Here is a 25,549-nt window from a genome sequence, read left to right as displayed (position 1 = left end):
CTGTTTTAATATCCTCTTTTGTTAATTCCACTATACTAGTTATTTTTTCTGTTAAATGACTTTTATCCTGCTTATGAGTCATGTTTTCCAGTTTTTTTTTTTCATGGCTGACAATTTTGATTGGATGTTGTGATTTTACCTTGTTGAATGTTAGATTTTATTGTCTTCCTTGAAGGAAAGGAACTTTGCTCTGTCAGGCAGTTAAGTTACCTGAAGATCAGACTTAACATTTTGAGGCTTATTTTTAAGCGTTTTTAGGGCATATCTATGGTAGCCTTTATTCTGGACATGATTTAGCCCTGTAATGGGTGTGACCTTTCTGGAGCCTTTGTTGACTGCCCCAGGTGAAAGAATCTACTCCAACTTTTCAGAACTTTAATGCCTCTTACCTCTCTGTAAGCCCTAGGAGCTGTCCAGCTTACAGTTCCCCGGTTTTTCTTGGTCTAGCCTCGTAGTGTCACTGCACGCTTGCACGTCTTTTCCTGCCTAGCTCCCTCCTCCCCAGGACTCTACCCACAACTTCTAGCTGCCTCCTCTTCTCTGGCTGTGAGTTCTGTCTCCCAGTTCAGTGGTCTGCTTTGGGCTCTCCTCCCTGTTCTGTTATCTGGAATGGTCAAGGCAGAAAGCTGGGGCAGCAGTAGGCCTTACCATTTATTTCCTTCTCCCAGAGAGCATAGTCCCGTGCTGCCCATTGTCTAGTGTCTGAAAACTGTTGTTTATATATTTTGTCCAATTTTCTATTTGTTCATGAAGGAAAGTTATGACTGATCAGTGTTATTTCATCTTAGCCCAAAGCAGAGGTTGAGTTAAAAAACTTTTTTTAAGAACATTTTTCACTTTTAAAAATTGTGAAATAGGCATATATAAACAATAATATAACAAGCACCCATGTTCCTTCCACTAGCTTTATCAAATCTTAATATTAATTTTCTTCAAATCTTTATTAAGACATGAAACAATAAAATACAACTGAAGCCCGTGTATGCCCTTTGTGATTCTCTCCTCTGCAGTCCTCTGAGAGAACTTCTGTCACGAGTGCAGTGTTTAGTATTCCCTCACATATTTTCTATAATTTTCATAATTTTGTATCCCCAAATATCATATACTATTACTTTGCCCATTTAGAAACTTTAAAAATAATGCTATCGGGCTTCCCTGGTGGCGCAGTGGTTGAGGGTCCGCCTGCCGATGCAGGGGATGCGGGTTCGTGCCCCGGTCCGGGAGGATCCCGCGTGCCGCGGAGCGGCTGGGCCCGTGAGCCATGGCCGCTGGGCCTGCGCATCCAGAGCCTGTGCTCCGCAACGGGAGGAGCCACAGCAGTGAGAGGCCCGCATACCGCAAAAAAAAAAAAAAAAAAAAAAATAATGCTATCAAACTGTGTTTATATTCTGCCACTTCTTTTTCACTCAACATTTTATATTCTTGAGAATTTTTCTTTTTGGTTTGGTATATGAAGTTCTATTTAAACTTTTATATAATGTTACATTGTTTCAATATGTTACAATTTGTTCATTCTCTGGTTGATGGAAATGTAGTGTGTCCGTTTTTGCCAGTTGGAACAGTATTGCAATGAACATTCTTAAACGTTTCTGTGTGTGCACATATGAGAGTTTCATGTATTTATGAGAAAAACTTGTCAGTTCATGCTGTTTACACATCTTTTTTTTTTTTTTTTTTTTTTTTTTTCTTTTTTGCGGTATGCGGGCCTCTCACTGTTGTGGCCTCTCCCGTTGCGGAGCACAGGCTCCGGATGCGCAGGCCCAGCGGCCATGGCTCACGGGCCCAGCCGCTCCGCGGCATATGGGATCCTCCCAGACCGGGGCACGAACCCGTATCCCCTGCATCGGCAGGCGGACTCTCAACCACTGCGCCACCAGGGAGGCCCTGTTTACACATCTTTAGCTAGATATTGTCAGTTTTTTCCAAGAGGATTTTATCAGTTTCAACATTCACCAGTATGTGAGTGGTCCCACTGGTAGATACCCTTCTCAGCATTTAATATTGTGAAGCTTTGTCAGTCAGGTAGATGTGAAATTGTATAGGTTCAATTTACATTTCTCTGAGTTCTACTGAGATTTTGTATCTTCATATATGTATTTGAATTTATTGGCCATTTGGATTTCCTTTGGGGAATTGCCTGTTCCTATTTCCCTCCTTTTTTTTTTTTTTTTTTTTTTAACGGTATGCGGGCCTCTCACTGCTGTGGGCTCTCCCGTTGCGGAGCATAGGCTCCGGACGTGCAGGCTCAGCAACCATGGCTCACGGGCCCAGCCGCTCCGCGGCATGTGGGATCCTTCCGGACCGGGGCACGAACCCGTGTCCCCCGCATCGGCAGGCGGGCTCTCAACCACTGCACCACCAGGGAAGCCCCTCAAGGAATTTTTAATATTTTCTGACTATTCATTATCAGTTATACGTATTACAGATATCTTCTACTGTCTGTGGCTTGTCTTTTAACATTTTGAATGATGTCTTTAGTTATGTAGAAATTAAAATTTTAATGTAATTAATTTACACTATTTTTCCCCATTTAGCATGAGTGTGTCTGATGGAGATGTGGTAGGATTTGACATGGAATGGCCACCAACATACAGTAAAGGGAAACTGAGCAGAGTTGCACTAATTCAGCTGTGTGTGTCAGAGAGCAAATGTTACTTGTTTCATATTTCTTCTATGTCAGGTTGGTATGTCTTTTATTTGTTTCATTTTTATATGGTTGATAATTGTATTATGTCAACTTTATCCATATAAAATTAAACTCTTGAATTAACTGGTGCTTCTCTCATCACCTAATGTTTATTTAAGTATTTATGTTCTACCTAATTCACTCATATCCCTGTTTTATTTAATTTTTACATCGTCTCTGTCAAGCGTTGATATTATTCCTGTTTTAGAGAGTAGAGAACTGAAGTATAGAGGGGCTAAATTTTAGTGATAACAGAGGTAGCATTTATGTTAGTTGTTTTTCTGTCATTTATCAATCAGGACTTTTTGCTTTAGGCAAGAAAAGCAACACTCAAGTTAAGTGTGTTTCTGAATTTAAACTTAAACAGAAGTTTAAGTATAAACATAGAATGTGTAAGAAGTAGAAAATAAATCTATCAAATTTGATAGAACCTATGGAAATAAAAAAAAATGTTACAGTTTTCCCTCAGGGATTAAAAATGTTGCTTGAAAATGAAGCAATTAAAAAGGCAGGTGTAGGAATTGAAGGAGATCAGTGGAAACTTCTACGTGACTTTGGCATCAAATTGAAGAGTTTTGTGGAACTGACAGATGTTGCCAATGAAAAGGTAGATATAATATGTATATTATTTTCACAAACAAGAAATTTGTGTTTCACAGAATGTCCCTTCTATCTGTTTTAGATTTTTTTGAAGAAATAATGTAGGCTGTGTAATGTTTTTGTAAAAAAGAAGTCCCCAGTGAGTGTTCCATAATGAAAACCTTCAGTTCTAATCCATTGCCTTAGCAAACAGTTTCTTTAAGCAAGCACCCTCTCCCATATTTAGTATTATTTCACTTTGTTTCATATATATGCAAATTTAAATATTGTATTTTAAGTTTATCTCTTTAATCCATCTATATCAATATCTTTTTTTTTAAAGAGCATAATGCAGCTCTTGTGGTATGATGCTCTTAGTGGAAGTTTGACCATCCCTTCCATCCCATATTTCACCTATTTTATTCATGTAGTCATTAAGTTAAATTCTCATATTAGCCAACTATTCATTTGGCTGAGAAGTAGAAAGCCTACCAACCTATTCAACTTTTGTCTATGAATGATGCTTCGACAGTCCAAGAATTTTAATACCTACATTGGGGAAATTCCAGTATTAAATTCTTATAATGTAAACTGCAAATGAGGTTTTTAGTGACAGGAAATCTATTAAGGACTATCTCTGCCTTATATTTTGGTGTAACATTTCCAACTTTATGTGCGACATGATCATTTGGTATCAGATAATTAGGAATATCTGAAAATAGAAGGAAATAATTTTTGCTGAGTTGATTTTTCATTGCTTTTAGTTGAAATGTACAGAGACCTGGAGCCTCAGTGGTTTGGTTAAACACCTCTTTGGTAAACAGCTTCTGAAAGACAAGTCTATCCGCTGCAGCAACTGGAGTAAGTTTCCCCTCACTGAGGACCAGAAACTATATGCAGCCACTGATGCTTATGTAGGTACCAGACATCTTTAGACTATGATCTGTTTGTTAAACTTTATAATAACTTACTTTATAAAAGTTTTATTGTGGTAGTGGCACAAACTTAACTAAAATCTTTTAAATCAGTTTGGCATTAAAAATGCTTAGGAAGAAATTTAGTGAAACTTGTAATTCTGAGTATTAATTAGCAAGTACCAATCAATAGATTGTTTAATACTAGTTATTTTTATTGTCATGAAGCCAAAATAATGTCCAATTTGTATGTAAAAAATGTGAGTTCTCTGAAAACATGAAAGGCGTATAAGCTTAGACTGAGCAAGAACAAATGGTATTGATGATGTATTTTATTATAGGCCACTACAGAATAAAAATAACTACAATACAGTTTCTATATTGAAACTGGCCTTATTTCTTATGTTTATATTTAAAATGTGGTAAAAATTTAGAAAAATTGCCTCCACAATTAGCTTTTTACTGCTGTTAGTCAGATGTATTTTCATATTTACATATTCGTACATAATGAAATCTGGCCTTATCTATATATATAGCACTATTGTTTGTTTGTTTATAAGAAATGTATTTTATGTCCCAATGGACTTTTTTTCCCTTTATACTTTTATTTGTAGAGGAATATCTTATTGTTTACTTTTTTGCATCTGTTTTTATGAATGGAAGCTCCTTTTATTTATAAACAGAAAAAATTCAATTTTGTGGGGAAATAGGAAGATAATTTTCCTTTATGTTCTGTTTAAAAAAATCAGAAAACTGTTGAGAACTAGTATAAGTTCTGTAGCATTTTTTTTCATGAGAAATCCGTGTGACTTGATTGTTCCTATTAACAGTAATTAGAAGGAGGACTGTATATACACTGACTAACAGCTAATAATGAGATAATGGGGAATGGATGTCTGTAGTCAAACAGTTTTCTCTTACTTGATTGTATTTTGTTAGATTCCATTTATAAGTTATTTGATTTCGTTACCTGCTCATAATATTGGATGTTAAAATGTGAAAAATTTTATTTTAAGGTGTAGACAGCTACTTTCTGCATTCTCACAATTGGTGTGGTGAATAAATAAAGACATTTAGATCTTTGCATAACTTAATAGGTTGAATTCAGCTTTTTGGGTGCCTTGGGAATCATTGTTTTAGAGTTTTGTAAAGATAGGACATGAAATTTTATTTGGTGATCTTTAGTATACTGTTATCATTTTTTTGTTTTCCTGTAGGCTGGTTTCATCATTTATCAAAAATTAGAAAATTTGGGAGATGCTGTACAGATATTTGCTATACATGAAGGTATGTTATGGTCTGAAAATAAAAGGTAAAATTTGAATTTGCTCATTTGTGAGGTTTATCTCCAAAAAGTATTCACACATGTGCAAAATATTTAGTATTATTACAACTTCTTGATTGTCTGAGCAGTGTTGACATTAGGATGAGGTCTATTTGGCCAAAGCTTAGGGCTTCAGGCATGTTGGTTGCAGCAAAGCAGGACTTAACTACTTTTCCTTTGTAGCATTGCTGTTCATTAAGCTTCTAGAGTTGGGTCTTAATAACATCAGTGTTACAAGCACCCACCTCTCAGTCTGGAGATTATACATCTTTGCTATAAATATTTTAAAGTATATAAGATGCTTTATAGTGCCCTGGTTTAAATTTCTAAATTTTCTCCAGGATACGATAACTCTGTTGTTTTTCTCCAAACAGAATGGCCACTTCCTCCCTCCCTCTCTCCCTCCCGCCCTCCCTCCCTCCCTCCCTCCTTTCCTTCCAGCAGTGTCAACCTCACCTTTCTCAAATTTCCCCTGTGTATATACAGACGATATTTTCAAATGACCACTTTTGGTTTGTATTATAAGTTTGTGTTTTTTCTTTTATTAAAGGATACAAGAAATTAGAACATCAGAAAATAAAAAGATTTTGCACATTGTTTGTCTCTTAAAATACTAACTTATTCCCAAGATGGTAGCTAATAAACACTAAATGATACAGTAGTTAAATATATTTTTATTCATTTATTAAATATTGTTCAGCCCTTTACGAATGGAGATCCAGCAGTGAACAAGACAGGCACGATCTGTTTCCTGAGAGGGAAACCTGCAACTTCATGGGGGATATAGATGAACCAAAAAAAGGCAGTGTAGGAAGATGAGGCTTATGATGTGGGAAAAAAAGGTGTTACGGTTAGCGTATAGGAGAGGCATCCATGCATATTTGGAGGTATTAGAGAATATTTTACGGAGAAAGTGATGTTTATGGCAAGACCTGAAATATGAGCAGGAGTCAGCTAGCTGAAGAACAGAGGAGAAGTGTCAAAGGCACAGGAAATAGCAGGGCCCAAGTTTCAGAGGTAAGGGGTATCTATAGGCAGCGGAAAGCAGTAAAGCACGGTGAGCTATTGAATATGACAGGGTGGGGGGTGTAGGAGAAGCAGAACAAGGAAAGCAGATAGGCCATGTTAGAGGTTTACATTTCCTCCTAAGAGCTATTGAGGGTTTCAAGCACAGGAGTGACGTGAATTACATTAAAAAATACGAACTTGGACTGTAGAGCAGAAAATGGGTTCTGGAGGGCAAGGGTCACAGTGGAAAGACCTGTTAGGAGGCTGTGCCCATAATCCAAGTGAGAGGTGATGGTGACCTGGCTTGGTTGGTTGTATTGAGGATGGAGAGAAGTGGATAGATGCAAAAGACATTGAACAGGGCAGTAGAATGAAGAGAATTTAATGTGATGGTGTGAGCCATGTGCCAAGGATCCGTCCTGTGCCATTGGCATGAGCAACAGTGATGAGAAACGTTGAAGAGGAGGAGCGGGGTTTGGGGTCGAGGAGGCACACGGTTGATTTTAGGCACGTTAAAGGAGGGAAGCCTGCGAGCTAGCGAAACGGAGGTGGTGGCCCGCAGGCACTTAGATACCCAGCCTGAAACTCAGGGGACAGTTTGAATGAGAGGTAAAGAATGAGGAGTTTGAGATAAAGAAGTGGGGCTGAGAGTCTCGAGGAACTCTTAGTATTTAATGTTTGCATGGAGGAGGGGGACACCAGAGGAGCTGCCATGGGCACAGAAGGAAATGAGGAGGCGGGGTGTGCAGCAGACCAAGTAAAGAGCATGTTTTTTGTAGGAGGGTGTTATCAACTGTTTTAAATTTTCCTGAGAGTCTGAGAAGCTGAGGACTCAGAATTAGTCCTTGGATTGGGCAATGTGGCCATCATCTGTAATCTTTTACTGCAGCAGCTTTGGTGTACTGGGTGACAAAAGGGTATATCGGGGAGAGAGTGGTCATGGGGGCACAAAAAAGGGTCACAGGCTTGGGTACCATGAAGGTACTATAACCGAAGCAAGAGTGGAGTAGTGGAATGATGTGGGAGAAGTCACGTTTGTGTGAATAGAGGACTAAGATGTAAGGAAAGTGAGAAAGCTCGTGTAAGTAACTTTTTTTTTTTTTTTAAGAAGCTTGGTTTGGAAAGGGAATATTTATTCATTTATTCATATACCATATTTGTTGGGTGTTTATTATGGGTCAGGCAAGCGTACCACTTGCTGACGAAAATGCACTGAACAAAACAGACCAAACCTCTTTACTTCATTTGTCTGAGTGAGGGAATGATGCCCAAGGGGAGAACATGGAAGGCGTGAGGGGAAGAAAGAGCAGAGTGTCTGAGGGACAGTGAGTGTAACTGAGGTGAAATGAGTAAGAGTGAGAGGAATAGGAAATGATGCCAGAGAAGTAGCTTGGTCCAGAGCATTTAGGGCCTTATAGGCTGTGAATCTGACTTCATATTTTATTAATTAAAATAAATACCACAATGAGTGATGCGAAATCCTTATAGGGTTTGGAGCAGCAGAATGATCTGATTAAATTTTTATCTTGAAAGTATTTTTCTGGATGCTGTAGGAGGGCAAGCGTTTAGGCAGGGAAGTCGGTTTGGAGGCTACTGTAATAGTCCAGACAAGAGATGATGATTGTGTGGATTAGGCTGGTAGCAGCAGAGGGGTGAGAGTCGGTAGAGGGTGTGTGTACTTGCTGATGAATTCTCTGTGGGGGGTGAGATGTAGAGAGTGAGAGAACAATCTGGATATTTTGGTTGGATCCACTGAGTGAACGGGAGGGTCAGTCACAGTGGAAAGATTATGAGGAGAGCAGATTTGAGTGAGAAAAATCTAGATTTCAGTTTTGGCTATGCTAAGTTTTAGAGGCTTATTCATATCCAAGGAGATATCTTAGTTGGAAACATGATTCTGGAGTGCGTTCAGGTGGTTGGAGATATAACTTGGCGGTCGTCAGCATACAGATGGTAGTTAAACCAGAGGAGAGAAAATAGGGAGCGAGTGGAATAAAGAACAGAAGAGGCCCAAGTACTGACGTCAAGGGCACACCAACCTCTAGCGGTCAGGAAGATGAGGCGCATGCAGCAAAGAGGCCTGTGAAGGGGCAATGATGGAGGAGGAAGCACAGGAGGGTGGTGTTCAGAAACCAGTGAAGAAAATGTTGTGAGTCCGAGTAAGTCATCTGTTTTCAGTGCCTCTGAGAATTTGAGTGAGATGAGCAACTAGGATTAACCGTTGCATTTGACTGTGTGGAGGCCGTCGGTAACCTTTCTAAGAGCAGCTTTTGGAAGAAGCTTAGTGGGAGTCAGTTTAGGAGAAAATGGAACTAGAAAATTTGAAGACAGTGAGTGTGGACAATTCTTTCTTTCAAGGAATGTTGCTGTAAATGGGGGTAGTGATATGAATACAGACTAATCAGCAGATTGGTGGGGGAAGACGAGATGATTCTCATTGTTGTTTCTGTTGTCTTAATGAAGTAAGAAGTGAAGTTGTTCTCTGAGTAAAAGGAGGGACAGGCAGGTGTTGGGGGCTTGAAGAGAGAGAATGAGGTATGAAATAGTCATCTTGAGAGTGGGAGAGTGGGAAATGTAGAATAATTAACAGTCATTGCTGAGGGTTCGTCGAGGTCTGTGCATGAATTTAAAGCAAAGTGTCATAATCATAATTGTGTTTTATTTTCAACTTATATTCAACTGTTTGGGTATAGGCATCAAGTAGGTAAAGAAAGTGGGTTTAATTAGAGTAGTGTTTTGCCATAGAAGAAGGAAGGAGCAAAAGAGTTCAGTCCACAGTAAGGAATGATTAATATGGGTAAGGAAGGACCGTAAGACATGGGTGACGGGGGGAGTGACAAGGGTAATGGGTAAGGAAAAGGCGGTAGGTCAATGGACTTGGTTCTGAAAGTGTGAAAGAATGGTTGTATTGGGGAAAGCGTGTTGGAAAGAAAGATAGCATGCAAGTGTTCAGAGGATGGAATGCTTGTAATTGAAGTTTGGAAATGGTGACTTTACTGGCAATTGTAAAACCAAGGGTATGGTTATGGGAAGGAGTGGCTGAGGTCAGTTGAGGAAAAGATGGTTGGAAATGGAGGGAATGAGGAACTGAAAAGGCCATACTCTTAGGTGGCCAGGAATTATCAAGTTACCTGTGAGTGTTGAGGTTACCAGGAATTATCACAGGAGTAGTAGGGAAGGAAGAGACAGTGAACCAGGTGCCAAAATCTTCAATGAATGATGTAATTTTGAGACAGGATAACTGCAGCAAGCAGGAATAGCTAATGGTGTATCCTATGTCCAGTGCTTCAGAGGAGCCAAGTGGACTTGTAAAGGACACAAGAAGTGGTGATGAAGAGTAAGAAATTCTAAGCAGGGAAAGGGTTTGGGAAAGGTGGGCAGGTTTTGTGGTGTTGATAGAGACCCATCAGACAGAATGAAGCTGTGAGTTTGGGAGATGATCAATGATTAGAAAGGCTTGCATTTTATTTTGTGATGACTGGTAATGAGGGCAGTGAGGAATGGCTGTCAGGTAAGGTTATGTTTACCAAACTGTATTTAGTACGTAGACTCCCATGTGGTGTTATATTGATTTCTGATTTTGAAATAGTGCAGATGGGTTCCGATTCTCATTTCTGCCTTCACCTTCTGCCTAGGTTGATAACCACTGGGTTGTAATATGTATGAATGAAGATCACTTAGAATTTAGTCTAAAATTTTAAAGAGCAAAAATTTGGAAGGGAAATAAAGTGACTGAGGTGATTTGGAGATAGGTTAAGGAAGTCTTTTTGTTGGAATTCATTTAAAGAAACAAAATGAAAATTTAAGCCCTAATACTGTTTAAATAAATATCTCTGCTTTGCAGTTTGAAAATTAGTACTGATTCTTTTTTTCCAGAGGAAGAAGTACTACCTAGTGACGTGAAGAAACAATTGATTTCAGTCTCCGAGGAGATGATAGATCTGGCTAAGCATCTTCCTGATACTTTTGAAAAAGTGGAAAATCCACAGAGGTTAAATATTTCTGTTTTCATCAATTCTATTTGTTCTTATTGCATTTTCCTATATATAGTGAAGAATTACTGTTCATTAGGGTAGACTCGTGCTTGCATACATGCACACAGACTGATGTATAAATGTAGAAATATCTTTCCAGTTGTTAAATTGTGCACAAAAAGTTTGAGGCTTTTCTGTCTGCCTTGTAGGATGTTTTATGAAGCAAAGCAAAATAAAACTCCTAAGTTCACATGAAAGAAAATATTGAAGATTCAAAGTTGTCTCTTTCTTTCTGTTTATGCTCATTTTTCATTTAATTATATTTATAGTTTGGTTACTTGAAATCTATAAATAAAAGCAACTTTTAGTAGCCTCATTTTTCTGGTTATTAAGTGATTATTATATAAAGAAGTCTACCTAATCAGCAGACGGTTAAAACTAGAGGCATTTAGATTTTAAAGACTATTTTATAGCCGAAGCATTAGATAACTTGAGATATTTGGATTAACAGACATTGGACTACTGGTGCCCAGCAGCTGATTCTTCTTGGAATCAGGCCTGGCTCTGTCCTTAATTGCTGAATGACTCCCTTGTTAAACCTCTAAAAGCAGGAGTGCTCTTGAACAGTGATTGATTATAATGTGGTAATAAAATTTTGAGGCCAAAATCCTTTGTATGAATGTGAAGCAGTTAGTTGAAATAGAATTCTGACTCTGACAAAGCGCAATGTTAATGTATTCTTTTTTGGATGAGATTTGTGATAGATTTTGATGGATTTCAAAGTATGAGATAGAAATTCAGCTCTTTTTCAAAGTGATTTTCCCCCTAGCAATTTGTTTCAGTAGTTTTTATGTAACTTTGAGAATTTCTGAAAGAAATAACTGTCAACTGGGGAAAGGTACTAATAAAGCTATTTCATATTCATTTTTACATTTTTCCCTCCATGGAAGAAGAAAAATCACCATTTACATGAAAAATTACTGTTCACATGCATTTCAGATTTTTTCTAGGAATTAGAATATCTATTGAATGTAAATTAACGTGTGCTTAATGCTTTGCTTTGTAATATCAAAGCTAAGTAGTTTTCTTAGAATTTGAGAATGGGGAATACTGGATTCATTTTTTTAAAAAAAGATTTATTATTTATTTATTTATTTTTGGCTGTGTCGGGTCTTAGTTGTGGCCTGCGGGCTCTTTGCTGTGGCGCACGAGCTTCTCTCTAGTTGAGGCGCACGAGCTCAGTAGTGGTGATGCACGGGCCCAGCTCCCCGCAGCATGTGAGATCTTAGTTCCCTGACCAGGGATCGAACCTGCATCCCCTGCTTTTGGAAGGTGGATTCCTTACCACTGGACTACCAGGGAAGTCCCTGGATTCATTTTTAATAAAGGTATATCTTGTAAAGTATTAGTGTCAAAACAAAAACTAGTTAAATCTCTTATTTCCGGTTCTTTGTAAAAGTCTCCGGTATTACTTCACTTATTTAGATTACACTTCTAAACCAAGGGAGAACAAAAAAGGCCTCTGAACAGCCAAAATACATGCCATAAACATGAATTCAAGTTCACTTAACTGCACTTCCAGTGGACTGCGTGAGGCCACATTCAGAGCATATTTGCTTTTTATTTATAAATACAGTTTGACAGGCTTGGATATCTGCTTAACACGAATATCAGGTATGGATAAGGAATGACACCATAAACAATTAGTTTGGGACCAAACACTACTGACACTTTAGTAAGCACGCAAGTCAGCTGTTGAATGTAGAAGTACCTTGCTGTACTAGAGAGTAGCCCAGAAGCTATAAGCATATAGTGGGTATTAGGGTATGAAGAGCATCTTTAATCCAGTGTGTCCTTTAAGTGAAGATCTTCTTTTAAAAAGCATTAAAACTTGTCCTTAGAGTTAACACAATTAAAGTTGAACTCACCTTTCTTAAAATTGTTTTTAGGGTTTCTGTACTATTGAAGGATATTTCAGAAAATCTGTATTCATTGAGGAAGGTGATACTTGGTTCTACTGAGAATGAACTGAGGCCCAGCAGTAATTTTCACTTATTACCATTGGAAGAGCCCACTGCTGGTGAAGTACAACAGAAACAAATTAGAGAACATAAAATTTTTACTAAAATTACAGATGAAGCATGGGACACAACACCTGATAATTTAATTAAACATGATGGAGAAAATGTACTTACAAACGAAGTAAAACAAGAAGAAGATGGATTTGAAGATGGACTAGAAGATAATAAGTTGGAAGAGACTCCAGAAAGAGTTTGTTTAATGTCATTAGATATTACAGAAGATGAACTCCAACGTTTGGAACAACAGGCTCAGGAAAAACATCTTGGTGATGTTACTTGCAAATCTCCTGAGGTACTAAGTACAGTAAAGAGAAAACAATTTTCATTCATGGTAGTGGTTGGCTGATTTTTTCTGTAGAGGGGCAGATAGTAAATATTTTAGGCTTTGCAGACCACACGGTTTCTGTTGTTAACTGCCCAGTTCTGCCAATTCAGTGTGAAAGCAGCTATAGACAAATAGCCTGTCTGCATTTCAGTAAAACTTTATTTACAAAAGCAAAAAGTGGACTGGGTTTGCTACTCCTGACTTACTATAATAAGCAGCATTTTGTAGTGGAAAGATTTTTAGTGTCAATACACACTTGTTATAATTTGCTAAGCATTTCTCCTACCTAATATATACCTCTTCTTTTTTTTTTTTTTGTGGTACGCGGGCCTCTCACTGTTGTGGCCTCTCCCGTTGCGGAGCACAGGCTCCGGACGCGCAGGCTCAGCGGCCATGGCTCACAGGCCCAGCCGCTCCACAGCATGTGGTATCCTCCTGGACCGGGGCACGAACCCGTGTCCCCTGCATCGGCAGGCGGACTCTCAACCGCTGCGCCACCAGGGAAGCCCTATACCTCTTCTTTTTGTGGATTCCCTACATATCTACTAGGGATTCTCTTCCAAACTTGATTTTTGAGAGTAGTTTTATTTCTTCATATGGGTTTTCTTTACTTGATAGTCTGAGAAGGTTTCTAATAAACTGATGTTTTTGCTTGACACTAACCTTTACCGTCCTCTAGAGTCAGAAACCTACATTTTTTTCTTGATAGATTATTGTTAAACATTCTATATTTTCTCTCAACTTCATGTTTAGGTTTCTAGTTATTATGTTCCGATTTGATTAGTTTAATTTGTGAGATTATGTTTTTCTGTTGGCTAACTTAAGCATATTTTTTGAAATAGTAAAGTTGTATTGGAGGAATCATTGTGTTTCTTTCATTGTAAAGACAAAAGAGACATAACTGTATACTTTTTACCTCATTTGTTTTTCATTAATTAAAAAAATTACGTATGTTGCTTATATTTGGTAGAATTTTATACATTTTCTTTTATAATAACTAAGTTTTAAGTTTTTAAAATTAGATTTGAAAGTCATTTAATAGGATTATTTCCTCAGTTTTCTAATGACAGAGTCTCAGTATTTCTCTGTGTTTGGTAACTATATTAGTAATCACTTCTATTCAGTATATGAATGCACTTTATTTTAACATTGTTTTCATACCAACCATTTGTAAAGCAGATTCCTCTTTTGGGGAATATCTTTTGCTAACATCTGCGTTACCTTTTGATTTTCTAGAAATTTTGTATTAGATATTCACTTTAAAGTGATACGTTTCATACAGTGACATAGAATTGTGATCAGGATTTCATGATCTGACTGACATCCTTTACTCCAATTATTGCCATTTTTTATTGTGTAATAATTATTAGCATTTAAAAAATCCATTAAAGACCCACACAGCAAATAAATAATGATTTAAAAAATAAAAGATTTTTTCTTTCCTTGTATAAAACTTACTTTAAAATCTTCTTTAAAGCTTAATTTTTGCAGGTTAATTAAGGCTGTACTTCCTTTTCCCACTTCCAATTTAAAGATTAGCCTTTTTTTAGGGTCCTTCTGTATTTCTTTTGTGGGTTTCTTTTGTACGGGTTTCTATCCTTGGACACCTGCTTCGCGGGGATTGCCATGTTATTGTAGTTTCGTCATAACCAGGTATTGGCAATAGCTGAATAAATAACTTATCTGACCCTGTTTTTCAAACACCTGTACATGCTATTTGCAAAATAACAATATTTAAAGGTATTATTACAATCATAGTAGCTTTTTTTTATCTTTTAAAAATCAGTGGCTATAAGAGAACAACTGTTGTTCCTGGCTTTGTACAGAATTTTTCAAGATTGCAAAGAGGTTCTGGTACTCAAAAAGTTTGGGAGACACAGTTTGAGATTTTTTTAACCATAGGTGAGCTTGTCACTGTACTCTCATTTAGAGAGTGTGGGCTTTATTTCATGTCTGTTTGTCTATCTTGTTTATCTTTCCAATTATATTTCTTTTTTTCTCTTTTTACTTGGTTCTTTGTTTCTTTCTTTGTTTCTATGTTTATTCCTCCCTACCATCCTCTCTCCCTTCCTTTCTATCTACCTGTCATATAAACATATAAATATATATTATAAATTTATTTATTAGAGAAGAATAGGAAGTAGTCTAAAGTTATTTAGCATATAGGAACTTTATTTTGTGGAAAAGAAGGTATGGAGTCAATTATACTGGAAATTAATGTTTGAAATTTTTTTTTTTTTGTCTTCCAAGTATAACGAAGAGGATATATCTTATGTAATTGAGAGTGATGAAGATTTAGAAATGGAGATGCTTAAGGTATGTTCAACATTATGGAAAATTACTTCCAGTTCTTTCCAAGGGACATTAATTAAGTAAAATATTGCCTAATTCTAAACTGGTCCCACCACAATGAGATTGCTATCACTTATGTAACATTAGATTTTGTTTTCCATTTCATATTTCTTTACACCTTGGTGTGGTCTATGAATAACGTAGTAGTAGTAGGAGGAGGAGGAGTAGTATGCTAATTTTTACATACTAGAAAACATAGTAGTATGTTTTCTCTTCCCTCTTAGGTCACTTACTTTTAATCTTTTCCTGGAACATGGGTAGTGATTCAGCTCTCCAGTATTGAAATAGGTTTCTCTTTCTTCCCATCCATGTGTATCCACTTTTATTTGGAAGTTCTGTTTTTATACATTCCATATTCTTCTTTACTTCCTTTGGTTTTATTTGCTGTTTTCTATTATATATAATTTTCTAATGTTTTAAATGGTTCAGTTTTCTCCTATTTTGTTATCAAAGTTGAAAATATCATTTTATAATTTATGTATTTTCTACTTCACCTGACCTCGGGTTTCTTTGTCAGGTCTTATGAATCAAGGATGGAAAATTAGAAAAGCCTAAATTTTGCTAAATAAAGTGAAAAATGAAGAAAAACACAGAAGTTCACCATTATGCATACTTGTTAGTCCTCATCTTTAGGTTGATGTGATTTTTCTTTTTATGAAATGAGATTAAGTTACTGATTCTTTAATTTTGAGGCAGTGTAGTGGGTAGTGATAGGAATGTGGATTCTGAATGTAAATGTGGGTTCGAATTCTAGCTTCTCCCTTTATTAGCTGTGTGACTTTGGGCAAGTTTCTTAGCTTTTTGATACTCAGTTAACAGTCGTATTTATTATTAAGGTGTTACTTTTTTTTTTTTTTTTTTTTTTTCTTTTTGCGGTATGCGGGCCTCTCACTGCTGTGGCCCCTCCCGCTGCGGAGCACAGGCTCCGGACGCGCAGGCCCAGCGGCCATGGCTCACGGGCCCAGCCGCTCCGCGGCATATGGGATCCTCCCAGACCGGGGCACGAACCCGTATCCCCTGCATCGGCAGGCGGACTCTCAACCACTGCGCCACCAGGGAGGCCCTAAGGTGTTACTTTTGAAGAGTTTACTAAAGAGCCTGGCATTTCCTAAGTGTTTATAATAAATATTAGCTAACAATAATAAAAGAGTGTACGTACTAAATCATATTCCTTTAGTGATGAGCCATTTCTTCGAGGAGTGCTGTTAAAGTAGTGTATTTATAGGATAGTTGTGGACTTTCACAAATTTATATTATATATTGAACCTCTTAGAAGGCAACCTGGGTGCCCATATGAGAGAACTTTATTTCCAAAATGCTTTTCTAAGTCTGTTTGTTGACTTGAATAAAAAATCAGGAAGAAAATCACTTGTTTTTCCTTTTGTAGGCCTGAAATGAATACACTTTTAAAAAAACCTTTAAAGTCAAACTTACTAAATGGAAGGTTTAATATAAAGAGAAAATGAAGAACTGTGGTTTAATAATTCTTCCTGTTATTTCTTAGTTAGAAATTTTACAGATGAAACAATTTTGAAATATTCTTAGGTTCGTTAAATAGATAACCTTGATTTAGGGGAGGAAATCAGATATGAAGCCAAAATGAAAACAAACTTTATTTCACATTTGTAATATTCCTTTCCTAAAATTATTTCAATCTTTTGTTGTTGTTTTGACAACTCCAAAAACACATTTATTGTTTGCTTATAGTTTAAACCTTACGCTTACTCAAAAAGAATGTGACTGACACATGATATAGAGAAACTCATTACAAAAATAACATTAAAACCCACATTTACCACTTGGGAATTGAAAGCATTGAAATATGATAAAGAAAAAATGTTTTAAATACTCTAAATTCAAAATTTATGGTAACTTTCCCTAGGGGCAGTTCATTGTATGGTATTAATGAACCCTGTTTATGCTGGCAGTATTCCTCTTTGGCCTTGTGCCTTAGAAACCATTCTTGAGCACATATTTAAACTGGAGCACACATGTTCTTTTGTGGTATTGCTTGCACATCTGCCAGCTTTGAACTAGATTGTAGGCTCTGTTAATAATACTCCTTTTGTGTTTGCTGAAAAAGATACAACACTGTCAATGATTTTGCTTTTAAAAATTCTTTTAAACGTTCAGTCGTTAGATATCCTAAATAGTAGCACAGTAGATCCAAATCATTCAAAATGCATAGAAATGGAAAGAAATCTGGGTCTTCCTTCTGAAGAAGATGATGAAGATGAGAATGAAGCTATTGAAGAGGAAGAAGTTGATGAAGGTAAGCACTGTAATATGTTTGAAATGACTCGTCTCTGATACCTACCACTGATTTTAATTTAGGGTCCAGGTTATAAACATTTTGGAGGTCAGTGATTTTGTGGCATGTAGTTAATTAGGTCCTAGAAACTTGTCATTAAATCCCTTAGTGCTTTGGTCTTCATAAAGCACAATGTTACTATTTAGAAGAGTAAAGTAATAGAAGTGTTGTGTCATTTGGTGAACATGGTGATGTGAAACTTTTCATCCTAAATTTTATATTTTGTTTGTCAAAATCATAAAAACTAATAAGAAATCGTAAATTAATTGCTTATATTAAACATTATTGTAAATGGCATAGGTACACAGTGTCCTTCAGGAGATTACGTAAAATAAGTGACACAGTGTCAGATAGCAAAATGGACTAATTTTCATCTTGTATATGCAAACTCTAGTAAAGAATCCACTAAGTGAATCTTCTGTCATTTAAGTGATATGGTACTCATTATGACAAGATGTGGGTGTCTTCTCATAGAGTAGAACTCTTTAGAGCTAGATTTCATCAATGTTAAAATGTGGAAAATTTAAAATAATTTTTTAGATGGAAATACATGAAAATGTTAAAAAGGTTTTTTTCCTATGTTTTCTTGTATTAAATATGGACAAATATTCATTTGTTTAGAAATGAATTATCTTGACTCTTTGCTTTGCTCTTTCTCGGCCCCTCATGAACCCTTCAACCTGAGGAAAAAATGAAAATCAGTGGGCTAAAATTAATGTCATTCCATTCTGCTATGCAGTTGGAATTTTGGTCAAAGATTTGGTGGAATGGTAATTAAAATGAAGATCTTGTTTTATCTGTAGATTTTATTTGTGGCAGTAATGTGATTTCTGCTTACTATTGATTGAAAGTTGGTTATATTATAAAATTTGGATTGGCGTTTTGCTTGCCATTGTTGGCTCTAAATGTTAGTTTTTGAAAGTATAGCAAATTCCCAAACATTGTTTTTTTATGGGGCTGGCAAACTGAATCACAACAAAGTTCTAATCCTTAGTATTAGGTAATTAATCAAAGGGTTTACCTGGAGTCATGACTGGTACCCAGAGGACAAAATTGGGTGGATTTAAAAGACAACAGTGACCTTTGGTACCTACCACTATATTCTTTAAAAGAAGTCAGTGACATAAAACTTACTCCCTCTCACTTTGTGTACTTCTATTTTAACGTAAATGTCCATTTTATTTTAAGACTGTTCGTTACCAGGACCTATTGCAGAGCAAATTAATTGCCTCAAGACCTACTTTGGCCATTCTAGTTTTAAGCCGTGAGTATAATCTCAGTTAATTAAGTTGCATATTTACTGTTTTCTTCACAAAGGAAAAAAGGCAAATAATCCATCCATTTAACAGTAAAAGCACAACTTGATTATAGTTTATACATGTCACACTGTATTTTTTTCTAAGTGACTACAGAATTATTTTGAAGTAATATTTTTGTAAAATTCATATCTGCAGATTGTTTTTATAAGCGGGGAAAATGGTTTTCCTTACTATAGAGAGTTCTGGGTAGAGACATTAATAAATTAATTTAATGCTGACTTGTATTTTATCATATACGTATCTGTGTGCCTGTTCTGTGCATCTCATTGTCCAAACCATGTTGTTGTAATAGAAATTCATTAGACAATAGTTTGAAAAACAGTGATAATCATATCAGTTTTAACATATTCAAAGGTATTTACATCCAAGGGGGCACATTTATAAGTATTAAAATGAGAGGAATACAAATGAGATGAAGAACAAGTAAAGTTGAATAAAACTAATAAGAATGTAAAACTCTAGACTGTATTTTTTCTGTTTTGGGAATTTAAAATTTAATCCATGGAAGCATTTCTTTCATTTTTCCTTTTGATCTTAAACAATTAAAAAAAATTAAACTATGTCCTACACATAGAAAAATGCACATAAATGTACATATCAGTGAATTTAAGATCACCTTTCCAGTTGATTTTTCCCTCAACATTTTATTAAAAGAAATTTCAAAGATACATTAGAGTTGTTTTTTTTTTTTTACTATGAATACCTGTATATTCACCATTAATTCACTATTAACATTTTATATATTGATTTTCTCTCTATCCACTTTTTAATCCATTCAATTTTTAAAATGCATCTCAAGGTAAATTGTAGACACCCTTACACTTCCCCCTAATTACTTTAGCATGTAAATCATTAACTATAGTTAAATATTTATTTATTTATTTTTAAACTTTTGAGCTAAAATTTACACACAAAGAAATGGTTAAACCTTAGGTGTTTAACATTTGCAAATCTTAAGTGTACATGTAACCTAAACCCTTTTAAAAATATGGAACATTACAATCACTCCAGAAAGTTCCCTCATTTCCCTTCTTAGTCAATCCTTTCACCTAGAGCATTTCTCTGATTTATTTTAAATCAGTGACTCTGTTGGATATCTAGGATGAAGCTGGAATTTATGTTATACTTTAGCTATATGTAATAAAATTTAATACAGATATGGACAGAAGTCCTAGTTGTTCAGTCAGCTTGAATGGCAGGTTGGTCAAATGGGGCTTTTGTTTTCAAGTTCCAGGGTTCTTATATTTTTATTGAAGCTCAAAAATGTAAACAAAATTCTGGAGGAAGTGAAAAAGTTAAATGGATTTCAACTTGTCCCTTGGGTTTCTTGTTAGTAAAACAGCAGCTTTTTGCTTTTCATCCTCCAGGGTTCAGTGGAAAGTGATTCGTTCTGTATTGGAAGAAAGAAGAGATAATGTTGTTGTCATGGCAACTGGTAAGTTGTACTTAAGCAAATAATCTAATCCTTTAAAAAATAAAACTTCGGGCCTCCCTGGTGGCGCAGTGGTTGAGAGTCCGCCTGCCGATGCAGGGGACACGGGTTCGTGCCCCGGTCTGGGAGGATCCCATATGCCGCGGAGCGGCTGGGCCCGTGAGCCATGGCCGCTGAGCCTGCACATCCGGAGCCTGTGCTCCGCAACGGGAGAGGCCACAACAGTGAGAGGCCCGCGTACCGCAAAAAGAAAAAAAAAAAAAAAAAAAAATAAAACTTCATGGTTTTGACATGCTTAGTCTTTCCATAAACTCTCAAAATACAAATATGTATACAAATGGTGTGAAATATAGAAGAGAGTGAGCTGAGGGTAGATGCTCAAATTTATGCATGAATTAACTCTTAGGAAGGTAGCACATTAGTAGTGACTGTTCATCTCACACAAGTACATCGTAAAAAGAAATCAAAGTACCAAGGATTTAGTTTTATTTGTCTGAATGTATTATTTTTATTTTAAGGGTATGGAAAGAGTTTGTGCTTCCAGTATCCACCTGTTTATGTAGGCGGGATTGGCCTTGTCATCTCTCCCCTTATTTCTTTGATGGTAGACCAGGTGCTCCAGCTTGAGTGAGTAATGCTTTCATTGCCACATTACCACCCTTTTTTTTCCTCCTATGAAGGAAATATTTGATTTATCATGTATGTTAAAATCTAGTTCGCAGTAACGCATTGCTAAAAGTGTTGCTTTTTCTTTATTAGTAATAAATGACACTTTGGTGGAAGAGCTTATCTTCTTTCTTGAGTTCTCTGTGTAATTCAAGGCTACCAGATGGCCCTGAAAAAAATTTTTAAAAAGCAAATTTTATGCCAGTTTACACTACATATCACAAAATTCTTTTCTCTTTTGGTTACCCTTCTTTAGCCTAGTGTGAAGTATATACATGGAAGTGTAGTTTTTAGGTGTGAAAAATTTTAAATTTCTTTAATCTGAGCCTGCGATCTTTTTGGGAAACCCACCTTAACAGCCTGTCCTCTAATACAGCCTTTGAAGGAATTTATTTGTCAAATTAGTGAGTTACAAAAAGAGATTGCAAAGAAGAGGGTGTATCTCATTATATTTCTTTGTTCTTTCTCACTTAAAAATGAAGTTGATATTTGTAGTGTGCACATGGTTCCAGAATATTTGTTTTTCTTCTTACAGAATGTCCAACATTCCAGCTTGCTTTCTTGGATCAGCACAGTCAAAAAATGTTCTAGAGGATATTAAATTGTAAGTAATTTATATGATTTCTGATCATGTGGTCAAGTGTCTGTGGTATGTGGGGAAATTTTGTACACAAAAAATTTTTATTTAATGCATGGGCAAAATATCCATAATTTAAAAATATACTTCCTTTTTATAGTATATTTATGGAACCGTTAATTTTAAAATCTTTCAAACTCAAAGAAATCTGTTATGTTCAGTTCTTGGACTGGAAGGCTAGCATTATTATGATAGAATTGTAAAATTTTGTTTTGGAAGAGAACTTGGAGAGTATCTAGTATTGTCTCATTTCACAGATGAGGAAACTGAGGCCCAGAGAAAAGAATTTGCCCAAAGTCACCTAATGAATTAATGGCTGAGTGGGGACTGTTTTCTAGGTCTTTTGCCCCACCAATCCTGTCATGACATAATTCCTAACAGGAATAATGTCTCAGGCACACAGAAGTGTGTGTATATATGTATTAACATGTATATACATATATATTAATACACATTCACACACACATACATTTACTGAGTTTTAATAAATGCATACAAATATGTAACCTAAACTCCTAGCCAGATATAGAATATTACTGTCACTCCAGGGGGTTCCTTCATGTTCCATCCCAGTCTGTCCTTCTATTCACCATCCTAAAGTGAACCACTGTTTTAAGTTTTTCTACCATGCTTTTGTTTTGTCTGTTATAGAACTTCATATAAATGAAGTCATACAATGGGAACTCTTTTAAGATTTCTTTCCTTCGGCATCATGTTTTGACAGTTCCCCATGTTCTTGCATGTATCAGTAGTTTAAAAAAAAATCAGTGGTATTTTATTATATGAAATTACCACAGTTGTGTTTTTTTGTTTTTTTTTTTTTTTTTGCGGTACGCGGGCCTCTCACTGTTGTGGCCTCTCCCGTTGCGGAGCACAGGCTCCGGACGTGCAGTCTCAGCGGCCATGGCTCACGGGCCCAGCCGCTCTGCGGCATGTGGCATCTTCCCAGACCGGGGCACGAACCCGTGTCCCCTGCATCGGCAGGCGGACTCTCAACCACTGCGCCACCAGGGAAGCCCCACAGTTGTGTTTTCATTTCCTTATTGATGGACACTTAAGCTGCTTCTAGTTTTGGAAAATTACTAATAAATCTGCTATGAACATTCCTATATATCTTTTTATTTTATTTCTTTATTTTTATTTTTTATTTTATTTTTGGCTGCGTTGGGTCTTTGTTGCTGTGTGCCGGGTTTCTCTAGTTGTGGTGCGCGGGCTTCTCATTCTGGTGGCTTCTCTTGTTGAGGAGCACAGGCTCTAGGTGCACGGGCTTCAGTAGTTGTGGCACGTGGACTCAGTAGTTGTGGCTCATGGGCTCTAGAGCTCAGGCTCAGTAGTTGTGGCACACGGACTTAGTTGCTCCGCAGCATGTGGGATCTTCCCGGACCAGGGCTCAAACCTGTGTCCCCTGCCTAGGCAGACGGATTTTTAACCACTGTGCCACCAGGGAAGTCCCAGTGTATACAAATTTTTGTATGGACATATATTCTCATGTCATTGGTGTAAACCAAGGAGTGGAATGACTGTGTCATGTAGTGGATATATGTTTAACCTTTTTATTCTAATTGAGGTAAATCTACATAATATAATATTCACCATTTTAATTATTTTCAAGGTGTACAGTTCAGTGGCTTTTAGTACATTCACAATGTTGTACAACCATCACCACTATCTAATTCCAGAACATTTTCGGAACCCACCCCCAAAACCTCCATGTCATGAAGCAGTCACTCCCTATTGTCCCCTCCTTCACTCCCTTCCCATCACTAATCTTTCTGTCTCAATGATTTGCCTATTTTGGACATTTCATATAAATGGGCTCATACAGGATGTGGCCTTATGTGTCTGGCTTCTTTCACTTAGTGTAATGTTATCAGTACTTCATTTCTTTTTGTGGATGAATAATATTCCATTGTATGGACATTTCATATTTTATTTATTCATTCATCAGTGCTGGACATTTAGGTTGTTTCTACTTTTTGGCTGTTATGAATAATGGTACTATGAATATTTGTGTATAAGTTTTTATGGGAACATATGTTTTCAGTTCTTCTGTGTACATGCCTAGGAGTAGGATTGCTGAGTCATATGATAATTCTGTGTTAACTTTTTGAGAAACTGCTAGATGTTTTTGAGACTGGTTGTACCATTTCATGTTCCCACTAGCAGTGTCTTAGAGTTCCAAATCCTCCTTGTCTCTGCCATCACTTGGTATGGCCAGTCTTTAATTTTAGCCATTCTAATAGGATGTCAGTGTGTTTTTAATTTGCATTTCCTTAATGACTAATGATGTTGAGCATCTTTTCATATACTTGTTAGACATCTGTATATCTTTGAGTAAGTGTTTATTTACATCTTTTGCCTATTCCTTATTTTTGTTTTTTTCTTATGAATTTTGATAGTCATATTCTAAATATAAATCCTTCATTTGGTATATGGTTGGCAAACATCTCTTAGTTTATGACTTCTCTTTTCATTCTCTTAACAGTTCCTTTAAAGAGCATCACTTTTTCATTTTCATAACGTCCAGTTTGTCAATTTGTTGTTTTATGGATTTTGCTTTCGCTGTTGCTTTTTGGTGCCTCACTCATGATCACAAATATTTTCTTTTTTATTTCCTTCTAAAAATGTTATAGTTCTATGTTTTTGTTTTTGTTTTTTGCGGTACGCGGGCCTCTCACTGTTGTGGCCTCTCCCGTTGCGGAGCACAGGCTCCAGACACGCAGGCTCAGCGGCCATGGCTCACGGGCCCAGCCACTCCGCGGCATGTGGGATCTTCCCGGACTGGGGCACGAACCCGTGTCCCCTGCATCGGCAGGCGGACTCTCAACCACTGCGCCACCAAGGAAGCCCAGTTTTATGTTTTACATTTAGATCTATGACCCATTTTGTGTACATTTTGTATATTGTACCAGGTATTGATTACAATTCTTTTTTTTTTTTTGCCTAGGCGTATCCATTTCTTACAGCTCCATTTGTTGAAAAGACTATCCTTTCTGCACTGTATTTCTTTTGCACCTTTGTGAAAAATAAATTGACTAAATATATGTGGGTTTATTGCTACACTCTTTATTTTCTGTTCTGTCAATCTGTTTGTCTGCCTGGATTGGTGTCTTGAGTACTATAGCTTTGTAATAAGCCTTGAAATAGGTAGTACAAGTCTTCCACGTTTGTTCTTTCAAAAAAATTTTTTTTGGTTTTGGTCTATTCTGGGTCCTTTGTATTTCCATAAGTATTTCAATATCACCTTTTCAACTAAAATGCCAACTGGGATTTGATTGGGTTTACCTTGAATCTAGATATCTAAGAATTAGCTGTCTTTATAATTCTTATCACTGTTTTACACTGAAGAAACTGAGGCACACTGAAGAAACTGAGGCACAGCGAAGTTAAGTACTTGTCTAAGATCACTTAGCTTGTAAGAGGTAGAACTGAGATTCAAACCTGAATAGTCTGGTGTCAGAACTAATTATATGATTTCCTGTGTTAATTAGACTGAGTTAATTTCATGAGATTAAAAGCGTATCTGTTCTGTTCTTAATTGTTTTGTTCCAATTTCTAGTGAAAGCACCATGCCTAGCACACAGTAGATTAAATATTTCATTGTCTTTTCATATAGAACATTGTTTCATTTTATTTAATTTGATCTATGTCTTCATTTGGTAGAATGGAAAAGAGACCCTATACATATTTTGCCCTAGCCCTAACCTTTATTGCAGACGTTGTCTTAATTAGGATTCTATATGCCCAGAATAGAAATCAGTCACACTAGTTTAAGCAAATACTGAATTTTATATTAAGGATACAGGAATGTCTTGTGGATCACTCTGAAAAGAAATTAGTCAGCCCTCAGGAAGAGACTGGAATGGGTATTAAAAATACAGTAGGGCTTTCTTTTTATCCATAGCCTCTGTATGTGTTCCTCATTCTTCTCTATGAGGAGG

At 36.5% G+C, this 25,549-nt stretch overlaps 1 protein-coding gene across 4 annotated transcripts in view; it reads left to right on the top strand.

Annotated features, from left to right (window-relative positions):
- Positions 1 to 25,549, top strand: part of WRN (WRN RecQ like helicase) — a 127,831-nt gene that overhangs the window by 32,649 nt on the left and 69,633 nt on the right. For all 4 annotated transcript variants that reach the window (XM_082608822.1, XM_082608824.1, XM_082608821.1 and 1 more), the window contains exons 5-16: positions 2,535 to 2,680; positions 3,145 to 3,293; positions 4,030 to 4,179; positions 5,397 to 5,466; positions 10,388 to 10,502; positions 12,435 to 12,858; positions 15,142 to 15,207; positions 17,377 to 17,515; positions 18,743 to 18,818; positions 20,241 to 20,308; positions 20,824 to 20,932; positions 21,507 to 21,575. In XM_082608822.1, the coding sequence (XP_082464948.1) occupies positions 2,535 to 2,680; positions 3,145 to 3,293; positions 4,030 to 4,179; positions 5,397 to 5,466; positions 10,388 to 10,502; positions 12,435 to 12,858; positions 15,142 to 15,207; positions 17,377 to 17,515; positions 18,743 to 18,818; positions 20,241 to 20,308; positions 20,824 to 20,932; positions 21,507 to 21,575 (1,581 nt within the window). The remainder of the gene's footprint in view (positions 1 to 2,534; positions 2,681 to 3,144; positions 3,294 to 4,029; positions 4,180 to 5,396; positions 5,467 to 10,387; positions 10,503 to 12,434; positions 12,859 to 15,141; positions 15,208 to 17,376; positions 17,516 to 18,742; positions 18,819 to 20,240; positions 20,309 to 20,823; positions 20,933 to 21,506; positions 21,576 to 25,549) is intronic.

This window comes from Mesoplodon mirus (genome assembly GCF_964341445.2).
Source record: "Mesoplodon mirus genome assembly, chromosome: 20".
Lineage (NCBI taxonomy): Eukaryota > Metazoa > Chordata > Mammalia > Artiodactyla > Ziphiidae > Mesoplodon > Mesoplodon mirus.
This window is presented reverse-complemented; position numbering and strand designations above follow the sequence as displayed.